At 41.7% G+C, this 12,356-nt stretch overlaps 1 protein-coding gene across 1 annotated transcript; it reads left to right on the plus strand.

Moving 5' to 3' along the window:
• The first annotated feature begins 286 nt into the window (after positions 1-286).
• slc25a48 (solute carrier family 25 member 48) lies at positions 287-12,088 on the plus strand. The gene is made up of 7 exons (XM_040043107.1): positions 287-478; positions 2,710-2,753; positions 3,290-3,361; positions 4,340-4,592; positions 6,387-6,677; positions 9,605-9,738; positions 11,102-12,088. Exons 1-7 carry the CDS (start codon positions 424-426, stop codon positions 11,204-11,206), a joined length of 954 nt encoding a protein of 317 aa, XP_039899041.1. The 5' UTR covers positions 287-423; the 3' UTR covers positions 11,207-12,088.
• The last annotated feature ends 268 nt before the right edge of the window (positions 12,089-12,356 follow it).

Below are 12,356 nucleotides of genomic sequence, written 5' to 3' on the forward strand. Positions count from 1 at the left end.
ATTTTACAGCACATACAGGAAGTTACTTTTTCTTGTCGGTTTTTAAGAGTTTTACTCTTATTGGGCAGGCTGAAGTGAAGTAGGAGAAAGGTCAAAGTGTGCAGCAGTATCTGTTTTTCTGCTCAGCTTTCCTCATGGCTCATTTCCATCCCGGCCTCTCTATAGGCCGCATAGCTTTGGATAGCTCACTCCTGATTGGCCAGCAGAACGGCCTCACAGATTCAGGCTTTGCTCTGATTGGTTGCTAGTGACAACTCCCGGAGTTACCTTCTATAAGCCGTTTTTTTCCCTTCTTGTGAAAAAAGTTTGGGCCGATACGTGATCAGCGGGAGCCGCCGGCAGCAGTAAGTGTTCTGTCCCGTGGAGAGCGCGCAGACTGTGAGATTACTGGCGTGGGGCGCGCAGAGCAGCTCCGAGTGGAAGATGCAGACCTCCAAAAGTTTCCGCGTGGATGATTTCATCGCAGGATGGATTGCAGGTGAGTTCCTCAGTCAGACACTCCGTCAATGCGTGTTTTCAGTGGATCTTTGTGGGGTGTGTGGGGGCGAACTGAAGATGGCATGGGTGGGAGGTGGAGGGAGGCTCAACAGCGCGTTTGTTTGGGTCCAGTGAGCTTCACACAGAGCTCCACAGATACGCACAATCCTCCGTTGTTGTACTGTAAAAACACGTTTATCAGGGGAAAAAACGTCATGAGCTCCGCGTGCATCCTCATCCAGATAAACAGTGGAGGCTCTGCGCAGACTCCCACCCCCACCCGAACCCCTCATGTTCCCACAGTGTCACTGCAACGCAGGCTCACCGCCTCCGTTTACTCGGAAAGCTGCTCGCTGAATGCTCTCTCCCCTCGGTCAGTCTACAGGATTCAGTCTGCGCACGTTTTTATTCTAAGGACAAAAAAATCGCTTTTTCCAAGCTTAATGCGTGCTGTGTCAGGGCTAGCCGCTAGGGGCTTTATTTTAATTATTCTATGAAACTGAAATCATAAAAAGATGTAAAACAAAAAAGCACAAAGCCCTGCAAAAACACATTATGTTTAAGCTGTCATATAGTGATATTCTAAATCCCAGCTGTAATACAAAACACAGAAAAAGCCTGACATTGTTAATATTCAGCAAGTCTGGTTTGGATGGGAACTAGCTCCAGCTGAAAAGCTAAGACAGTCTCTGGGCTTATTAATTAATTTTGATAAGCTTTATTTTGCAATGTGAAGCCATGCTGCCAGTTGGACATTGCATTATTATGATGTCAGAGTCACAGCCGTGGAGCTTTTGCAGTCACAAAGAAAAGATTACACAACGAGCTGATGCCGGAAATCTATGTAGACCTACTTCTTTTCTCCAAATGTTCAGCTGAAGCAATAGCAGTGATCCTATCAATAAAAGCTTTTTGGAGGCCGATGATGAGCTCAGAAAAACCCCAAAAGTTTGGTTCAAGTGCAGGACTTCTAATCTGATTTTAAACTACAGTGTCCAGGGGCGCATTGCATTTTTCTGTCATCACCAAGATTTCACGTTTTTTGGCTGCTTTGAAAAATGCAATTAAATTTAAATTAAAAAAAAAAAAAGAAGAAGAATAGAAAGCTAGAAATAGACATTAAAGAGTATCTCACAGATTTCCCTGAATGTTATAAAATGTTAAGAAACATGTCCGGCCTCATTTGCAGCTTCACTTTGTGTTTCACTGCCTTCACAGCAAAGGTGAACTGACGTTTTTTTTAAAAAATATATATAAATTTTGCTGGGTTACACTGCTAACACAGCACTAATTCAATATGAAATCACTGTGATTTTTAATCTTTGCAATATGTCGACCAACCTTCCAGTTCTGTAGCAGTATAACCAGAATACCAGCAGCTGGCAGCCAGTTGAGTCTAGTCCCCTGAAGTTGTGCTCGATGATAAAGACTCTTTCAGATTGGTGGCAGCATGCTGTCAGTCTGTTTGCATTCATAAATTAGACAGAAGTTATTTAAAAACCTTTAAAAATCCAGTCAGACTGTGACTGTTTGCAGAAAGGTTTGCTTCTATCGGCCCACCTGTGCCGTCACCATGTGATCCAAGTCTTGCTCAGTGTGCAACACCTTCAAGCTGTGGGTAATTATTTAGTCTCCACACTCCAGTTGGTCACAGAAGGTGGAATAATCATGAGGTACCTTCATCAAGCTGTGTGTGGATGGTTTTGATGTTTGCTCTGCTTCCTGATGGCGGTGCGTGCGGCAAACCCTCTTGTTTTTTTTATTTGATATTTGGTGTCCTTGCATCGATACAATATCGCCACACAAAATACTGCAGTACTATGCAGTACCAGTTTTCCCCGCACTTCTTGTAACTTTATGAAGTCACTGAATACTAACATGGTCAACAGGACATATGCACTCCTGGTTCTTATCTGGGCAACAACTGAGCGAGATCCTGTGGCATGTATGTTGTGTGTGTTTGATACCCACTCATGCACACACACAGTAGCTCGCGTTCCCCCCTGTGATGGCTGCTCATTTGAAGTAAACTTTAAGCCCTGACTGCAAACATGCAGGTCTGATGTCCTGTAGTAAAAACAGTTTAAGACGCTTTAGTTTTTGGCTGAGACACGTTGCCTTTCAGCATGTTGGTTATGAGTAAAACTCTTGAGATTTTTGTGGAAAGTTGTCTGTTTTTCTCTCTCTGGCATTTTGTGCTTCATTCCTCTTTTCTTTCTGTTTTGGCTGCAGGAGCTTCCAGTGTGGTTGTTGGCCATCCGCTGGATACAGTAAAGGTATGTCACACCTCTGGAATCATTTTACTGTAGCATTCCTCCACTTTTGTGTTATAGCTGTTATAAAAATGAACAAGCCTGCAGCTCATCAAGTCATATACACTCTGTTGCACATTCTTTTGGGCCATTCTTTTTTTTATTTACGTCCTTATCCATCCTACAAATCAGGATCTGTGTTTGTATGACACACAGAGTCAGTTTCTTCCCTATAATTATAATTGAATTGATGTTTTGATGTCACATATTTTTTTTGCCAAAAAGAATTTAGTATGTGTAGCAGCTAAGGAAGGAAGCATTTATCAGAAATGATCTGAATGTGCTCAAAACCAGTGTGAGTGTTATGAACTGTCTTCAGTCAGAGATGTGTGCAATGACTCCAAGGTGAAAAGCCTGAATATTTTTGTCCAACAAACTCCAAAATAAGAAATCTGAAAACCTATGTTTCACATTCGGGGGGAAAAAACCCCCCAAATCAACTTTATTTATTCCTCATATGGAAATTGCTTGTTTGAATAAAGTCAGTGGCACTGTTTCAGACTCGGCTCCAGGCAGGGAATTGCTACAAAAACACTCTGCACTGCATCCTCACCATCTACAGGAAGGAAACGGTAAACATTCAAACTTCTTCTCTTTCCTCCATTTCTGCATCGCTCCAAACAGTATAAACGGTAATAAGTTATCTGACATGCTTTGAAAATATGCTTTTCATTCACCCTGCAGTACCGTATATTTAACCAAATGCTTTGTTGGTTCTGTTGTGTGTTTTAACTTGGCTGAAGCTATGGCAGTACAAATGCTGGGCAGCAATCAGAAACTTGGATATATTGTATCTGTCCCAGTGTTTTTCCACACAACTCCAGTCAGTACATCAGAGTCCCTCAGAGCCAGGGTTAGGACAGGTTTATAGGATCTGGACACAAAATGTGGTCCTTCAGAGCCTAAGATCGAGTTAATCATTTCATCATAGATTGGACCTAAAACCACGTTCAGCTCACTGCACAATACGCAAACATCCACAGTCATTCTGTCGCTTTAAGTTGTTTCCACAGCTCCCAGTCACTTTATTTCTCCTGTGACCCAGTTTCCCAGCTGGATGCTTTAAGCTGGACCTTTTGTTTACCACCACCATGAAAAGCTTAAACCAGCTGAGTGATGATAGCAGCTTATTTTACAGAAAAATAATACATTTAGGTGAGGCTAAATATGTGCAAAAGGTTGAATTTAAGCTGCATCTATCAGTTTTATCTCTTTGGGGTGTCATATGATAAGAAGTTTTCGGTGTGTCCGTTACAAATCACAGGCCTGCTGCTCTCAGAGGTCACATGATTTATTCAGCTATGTTTTATTCCCAGCATATGTCTCCCCAGACTGTAACTGCCTCCTCAGGTTGGCCCGAGGAAAGGTTTCCATACTATTTGGCAGCAGCTGCACCCCGTATTTAATTCTGTGCATGTCATCAGTGTAAACGCCTCACTTACAGTTCTTTACTGTTCCCTCCACACTTTTCCTGCTTTCACCCGTGCATATGTATGTTTTTTTTCACATGTTGTGCTGACCTTCTTGCTTCCCTCTCGACTCTTTTTCAGGTCACAGGATTCTTTAAGGGCATGTCTTTCCCCCTGGCCAGCATCACGGTCTACAACTCGGCCGTGTTTGGCTTCTTCAGTAGCACTCAAAGACTCATAAGCAATTATCGCTATGGTGACGGGCAGCATCCCTGCAGCATGTTGGACCTGACCATGGCCAGCATGCTGACCGGACTGATGTCCGTGAGCCTGGGAGCTCCAGTGGATTTGGTTAAGATCAGACTGCAAATGCAAACGCAGATGGTTCTAGCAGGTAACGTGGGGATCACTTTTTTCAGGTCGGGACCTTTTGTTTTTGTATCTTAGCCTTGAAAAAAAAGTTTTGCTGTTTTTAACTTCTCTAAGATTTTGGCACATAGACAGCACACGCCCAGATAAAAAGCAGCCTTGTCAATATAGTAACAACTTTGTCCCAAATACACCTCTGTCAGAGGAAGCTCAAATAATGGCTTTGTTTTTAATCCTCGTTCTTTTCTAAAATTTCAAAAAGAACAAGTTGACTAAGGATCGCATCAAAGAGAGTTAAGCTGTGCCCTTTCTGCTCGTTAATTACCGGCCAGCCACAAACTGCCATGTGGCGTTCATCAGATGACATTAATACATGAAATGCTTACACAGCTCCAGCTTCTGTTCTGCAATGTTTCCTTCTTATTACATCATGAGCTTTTGGGGATACAAAGTTCTCGCCGAGCTGCTGTCTTTGATAGTCACACTTCACCAGCTGGTTGCAGAATTGTTGCCAGTAGGAGTACTTTTTTTTTTTCTTTTTCTTTTTTTAAAAATAGTTTACTTTTGTATTTATTATCTAAATCGAGCAAGATCTATCTAGACTGAGTGTCACGGTAACATAGCCTCAGAACTCAATATGAATATGTCCTGATGACACAGACATCAAAACATGCTTCAGAAAACATTTCTGCTCGTGTCATCTTTTCTATAACTACATGCTGATATTCACTGATACACAGAATAACATTACAGCATCTATAAGTGTAGCAGGATGTTTGACAGCATATGGTAAATATTAATAAAGAACGTTTAATATGAAAGTGGCCATAAACAGCTGCCAGAGAGGTAACTGTTCATCTAAAAGAGATCTGAGGAGCTGAGCCATTAGAAGAACACAGTTTCCCTTCAGTTCTACTTATTAACCCTTTATCCCTCATATGCACCGATGCAGTGCTGGTAGAGGGTCCTGGTCTTTAAGTGTGCTGTCATATTGTGTACAAAGATTTTTCTTTTCTAACAAAATCTAATTTTTCTGTGTTTGTAGCATTTTTAGGACCTTTGAATGATGGATTTAAGGACTAAATGTCAATTTTCTCCACAGTTAGGAACCCATTCTTGCATGAATACAAAGTCTGTCGTTATATTGTTTCTTGGTCTTGTGATTTCTGGCCCGCGTCTTTCTGTTAAACAATAAAATAATAAAGCCGAGCACAGAGGGACTCCAGTCAGACATTTATAGCTTTCTACATGTTTACAGTGTTTGGCAGGCTCATACATCTTCCACCGGTCACTGGGATTAGTTACATTTCTTTCATCATCTTCCTCAGTGATACTTTGGACTTGACTTTGAATAGAGCCGACTCTTTTATGATGGAGCAAAGTGTCAGTGAGTTCAGCCAGGATCAGGAAACCATTTCACTGTAAACTCAGCATTACATATTGCGATTAGCATGACTGACTTACTAAGCCAGATACTTGGTATGATCACCGTCACTAAAACAGAAAGTCATTTCACTCTAATGTAAAAGGACTGCTACATATTAATGGTATTGTGTTTGTCGGTTGGTTCTTTTCCACGTGATATGGAAAGACTCGAGCACCTTCCTGTGTTTCAGACACCAACGTTTTTGGACTGTGAGAAAGAAACAAAAAAGTTTGAAAAACGTTCTGCTGAGACTGAAAATCCCCTGAAGTTGAAACACCTTTGCTTAAAGTTCCCAGAGACGAGGACACGGAGAGGAGAACAAACTGGATGAAGCAGATCCCTAACTAACCTGCTCACTGACTTCACTCTCATATATTTTTGTTTTTTAAACAGAGAACCTCCACCTTGCGGGCAACATGTCGAATGGCACCAACATCCGTCTGCGCTCCGTCAGCATTCCCAGCCAGCAGCAGCTGTACCGAGGGCCCATCCACTGCATCAGCAGCATCCTGCAGACCGAGGGCCTCCAGGGCCTGTACAGAGGAGCCGGAGCCATGATCCTGAGGGACGTACCTGGATACACGCTCTACTTCATCCCTTACGCCATCTTCTGCGACCTGCTGAGGCCGGACAACACTTCGAGCCCACATCCATGTTCCATCTGGCTGGCAGGAGGACTGGCAGGTAAATGTCACCAAAACAAAGTTTCCTCTGATATTTTCAGTGTCATTAGCGTTGTTTGAGTTATTGGTGACTTTAGACGTCATTTAAATTTATGCCTGTTGCCACAGACCTGTGAGTCAGATGTACAGGAAAACATTTGTGGAAGTTCTTTCCTCGTCCACTCACCGCTGAGCTGGGTGATGGGTCACTGTGCACCAAATTAACAACAAAGGAGAAAAGGAGTGAACAGACAGCTGGCCGTACTCAAAGTGCTGATTCTGGGTCTTTGGGAGGAAGCTGATGACTTTGTTAGGACACACAGTAGCTAACATTAACCTGTGATGTCAATGCAGCAGTTCTGACCCTTTAACGAGGGGTGTGGCAACGCTGTCCTGAAGAACAGCGTGTTGAGTCCGTGCTAACATGGAGGGTAATGAAGTGCGTGTTTCTGATTGAAGTGGCAGTTTCAATGTGAGCCTGACTGGACTGGATGTGATGTGGCAGCGCTGCAGCAGTAGAAGAATTAGACGAGCCTTAGGTGCACAGTCAGAGCACAGTTAAACCTGCTATTAAAACCTTTGTTATTTATTTAAGGTTTTATTTCAGAGTCCAACACGTTTGAAAATGTTTTGAGACCTTCACACACTCTGAAGTGTCTGCCTTAACCTTAACATAACCTTGTTCTTCAGAGCTGTCCTTCTGTTAGTAATGAACCAGAGGGGGTCGATGTCAGCTGAACATTTGAGAATAAAAGCGAATAGATCTTAAGGTTTTCTTCTTTCGTATTTTTGCTAAAACCTCTTTATATTTCTCTACTTGTATCAGTTACACTGGCAGAACCTCACAGAGATAATAAAAGTTAATTATTGATAAGATATAAGTAAACGCCTCCGCTGATGCCAGTCGGCATTAAACCAAACTGTTGCACAACCAGAGCCAGCAGTAACCCCCAATTACAAGGAATTTGGCAAGAAATCAAGAACTTCTGAACAATGGTCAGAAATCACTCTTGGTCTGTCAGATGGGACTAGAGCACAGACAAACCAGTAATTCCATTAAGTGATAAATCTTTGAGTATGTTACTTTTGTTTTTTGTTTTTTTTCCTTCTATCCTATCAGCGTTGTAGAAGCCGATTCTTGACAGTTGTTGTTTTTTTGTTTTGTTTTTTCTTCAGCTTTATGAACTGATAGACTCGGATGAAACTGTACTGTAGAACAACAGCTGACACAGTTTTCTTTTCTTATATAAAATGACAGAAAACACATAAAGTCTGAGATATTTTTAGTTGGGGGTCAGATCAGTGCTATTATTGATACTTATTGATCAATACTTTTACATAATTAAGTCACTGTAGCATCTATTCAATGTCCAAAAAAACTAAAGTTGCACATTATCTTTGCCCTCTCTCCTCTGATTCAGTTATTGATGAAACGTCGCAGCTCTTCGGTTGTGTCTTATTTTAACAATTCATGACACTGAGGCTAAAATGTGATGAAGTCCTTTTTAAACTTGGTTCAAGCTGTAATGTTCACACTGTTAACAAGGTATGAACTGGAACGGCCTCAAAAATGTGGAGAATCATTGCCTCCAACAGTTTGGCTGTAAATAGGTCACTGTTATTATTCGGTTCAGAGGGTTTGAGGATAAAATCCAGACCTAAAGGTAACTTTGTTTTTTCAGTACCTTTATTTTTCCTTTACTTTCCTCTGCTGACACACATCATTGTCCTGCTGTGTCCCAGACCTTCTGCTCTGTACATAAACACCAGTATTGATCCGAGCAGGTCAGACTGAGCTATGGGTGGTTTCTGTTTGTCTGACTGGCCTCTGAATGACGTCCGTGGGCTGTTATTAACCTGGCGAAGACTGTACATGTGACCTTATCTTTGTTCATTCGTAGGTTCCACAGAACTGCAATAGCAAGAAATCAATATGAGCAAACGCATCTGAGGCCAATCAAGTTCTGGCTGGTGCAAACGGATGCATGGAGTCGGAGGCTGGAGTTTCAGGGTTGTTTGGTCTCAGAGGTTAAAGCAGGCTCCACATGCAGACCAGCCAGCTGTGAACATCTGACTGAGTGAAAAATGTAGTGCGAGAGCTTCGGTCAGCTGGACGGCATAAATCTGAAATGCTGCCATGTTTAGCCTCCCATTAGGCCTGAATCCGTCGTAGTTGAACTAAAACTCGGACAATATCCTGATGATTTTTCCTCCAAACCTTCAACAATGAGTTACAGTAAATGTTTTAATTATGTTCTGTACGTCTTAAAGTCTAAATGACCCTTAAACTCGTGTATCAGCTGATGTCAAGTCATTTCCTCTTTACTGCTGGCTGTGTGAGTGAATCTATTACAGATGTTATAAGGAGCGCCTGAATGCAGCATGTGAAGTTTGTGCTGAGCCCTGTAACCCTCATTTAACCTCCTAGGACTTGGCGTCCACATATGTGGACATCACATTTTGGGTTATTTAGACCAAAATACTCAATTTTGCTCTACATGGGCCTGATATCCACTTACGGGGACATTATACTGCTACTGTTCTATCAAAATTTTAAACAAATATCCTCATATGTGGCTCTTATTTTTCTTAAAAACAAAAATAAGGTAAAAAAAATCTGGTAATTTTTTGTTTTTGCATTCATCGGGCCCCAATATGCCCAAATATCAAAGAGAAATTAAAAATGCATGCTGGGGAAGAGTTCGGGTCTTAGGAGGTTAAAGATCCTCATTTTTGGCGAAAGTAAAAGGTTCCAGAAGCTGAACTGTGATCTTTGGTCCTACACAATAAAATGACAAAATCTCAGTATCAGAGGAGACTTTCACAGTCTGAGATTTTGTTATGTGTTTGCTCTAGTCCTTGTCTGGTTCCATATGTGACTTCCACCTGGTTTAGAGTCCTTGCACCATGACATCAGCAGGAAGTTCAGAGCTCTCTCCTCTTTCTCAGGGTCCATTTCCTGGGTCACAGCCACACCAACCGACGTGGTAAAGAGTCGAATGCAGGCTGATGCTCAGCTGCAGAGGAAGTACAAGGGAATTTTACACTGCATCATCCACAGCTACAAGACAGAGGGAGTACAGGTGAGTAATGACTTCAACCAGCCAAAACTATAAGAACACTGTTTTTAAGCACCTCGATCTGGCTCCACACAAACAGCAAAAACACAATGCAAACTCAGCTACCCGCTGTGTTTGGACACTTAGCTGTGTCCATGTGAGCTTTGTATCTGAGGATCCAGCAGAGCACACAAGTTACCGCAGCTTGAACACTGAAGCTTCTGCCTGAAGAATTCAACCAAGATGCACAAAGTTTGTCCATCAGAGACACTGTAGTACCGATCTCAGGGCTTCCTGAATGAATGTTGTGTGTGCTTGGGTCAACATGTTGTCCCTGAAATCGTATGAATATCTATTTTAAAGAAAAAGAAAGAAATTTTACAAACATCTTACCAAACTGAGCCTCAATGACACACCTCCACATGGGTAAGTCATGACACCCCCTGGGCATCAATGGGCCACATAGCTGCTACAGACATCTGTCCAATAAGCAGACTGAATGCTCTCACATGTGTGAAGTTTGAAGTTCACTTTTTGGTTCCTCAAATGTTTCTGCTGAAAATATTTAAATTACAAGGAAAGAATTCTCTTCAGATACTTGGCAGGAAACCTCTTCCCCAGCGAGGCTTAAAAGGCCTGTTACACCTGCCTTTGTCACCGCCAACACCAAAAGTGATGTCAGAGATGCTGCTGAAAGTTGCCCTTTGGTGTTTCCACTCATCCTGCACCTCCAGAGATTTCTAGACCCTAACATGGACAACAACAAGAATTATATTTTAGGATTAAAAATATCATTTCCATGAAAGAGGCCGTTCATACTGCTGATAATTGCAGTAATTATCAGTATTGTTAGTTTAGGGCAGCTGTGGCAACAAACCTTACTTTGGGTGGTGGTCTAATAATTTTGCTAAGACCTGTACAGGATGAAAAAGTGAAACTCCTCGTCGTAAAAAAATATCCTCTTATAAAATAAAACTGGCTACATGCTGCAGAAAACCTTATGTGGGGTTATGTCAGGTCAGCATTTGCCACACGGCTGGTGTCCTGGCCTGAGACGAGCAAATGTTGCATCTTTGTGTCCGACCCGTGCTGTTCATAATGTCAAAGGTTGTAAACTGTAGACAAGCTATCGCAGTGTCCAGAAATCAGGAGGGGTCAGGTTCTGAGAAAGTAAACTGGACTGTTGATGTGAACAGAGGTCAGTGAGTTGGGTTACTACAGGCCAGCATCCCCAAAGAAAAATCAATGTAACACTGCGGTCTGTGGGCTGTGTTCACCTTCACTCGTGTTTCCTGTCAGCACGGCACCAAAGATCTGGAATGATAACAGATGCGTGTAGACAGTTTAACATATTTAATTCCAACTTTCTCTTTTTTTTAATGTTCAGGTGTTCTTCAGGGGAGCATCAGTGAACGCCATCCGAGGCTTCCCGATGAGCTCCACCATGTTCCTGACCTATGAACTCTCTCTGCGGTTCTTCAGGGGTCTTTAGGACACATTTTACTAATTAAAGGAGTCACACTGAGTTACTTGGAAAAATGAGCACAAAGCAAATAGAGCCCAGCGTCTCTGAGACGAGAGACCGGTGACAGTGTAAGTCATCTGATCAAACCTTTAGCTCACAGTCACACAGACAGTTTTATCACACCGGTGGCCAGCGATGTTACGCAATGCTGCTTGAGTTATTCAGAGATTAAAGATTTTAGTGTTGGTGCTGCAGAGTGATTGTGTGGAGCTATTTTTATAGTTTTATAAATTGGATCAGTTTCAGGTGGATTGCAATTATTGGTCAAATCAAAAAGTATCTTCTTGTTATGTGTAGTATAATAGTTGAATGACATGTTGATGTCAGAATTTTACTGAAGTTGAATTTTTCTTTGCTGCATATTTACCAAAGAACTCTGTGTGTTCCTCCGAGGTTTGTTTTTGGGGCAAGTCTGAACTTCCTGTGAAAAAGACGGTCAGTATGGAGGTGATGTGCACAGTAATATTGTGTTAATACACAGTAGTGCACTGTTAGCATGTGATTGGTGATCTGTAGGGAAAAGAAAGGAAGTCCGGTGATGAGGAGTAAAACTGGCATAGATGTCATGTGTAGTCATCAGTGCGTAATGTTTCATACTGAATACGATCAGCTAAAATATTTTTAAACAGATCTCATGTATAACTTAGCTGTTTCACTTTGTAACCTCCACATGTAAAGTGTTTATCTGGCCTTTATGTGCTGCACTTTATCTCAAAGAGATAAGCTCAATTGACCAAGTCAATGTGAAAAGATGAGTTTGACATTTTCAACACAAGCAGAGGGTCAACATATTCTGTTACCTCTTAGTTGTAGGTTTACATTATGAACTGGATGTACCTTACATATATTCAAAATGATAAAACGCATCATTTTAATGAGTTTTAGATGTTCTTTCTTCTGCTCTCTCGTTCTGTACTTTAAAATCCCGTTTATGTTGAAAATGGCACATCCACAGAGTCATAACATGAAATGTTGCCTTCCATGCGGACTGTATGTGTGTTGCACACTAACGTCCTCTTGTACATTTGTCTGTGTGTTTCTTATATTAAGAAAAGTGAGTTTTACAAGTTTATAATTAAACGTCCTGCTAACAAACTTTCCACAGACTGCAGTTAAA

This window comes from Simochromis diagramma, unplaced genomic scaffold, assembly GCF_900408965.1.
Source record: "Simochromis diagramma unplaced genomic scaffold, fSimDia1.1 OVJJ01000433.1, whole genome shotgun sequence".
In the NCBI taxonomy this organism is placed as follows: Eukaryota; Metazoa; Chordata; class Actinopteri; order Cichliformes; family Cichlidae; genus Simochromis; species Simochromis diagramma.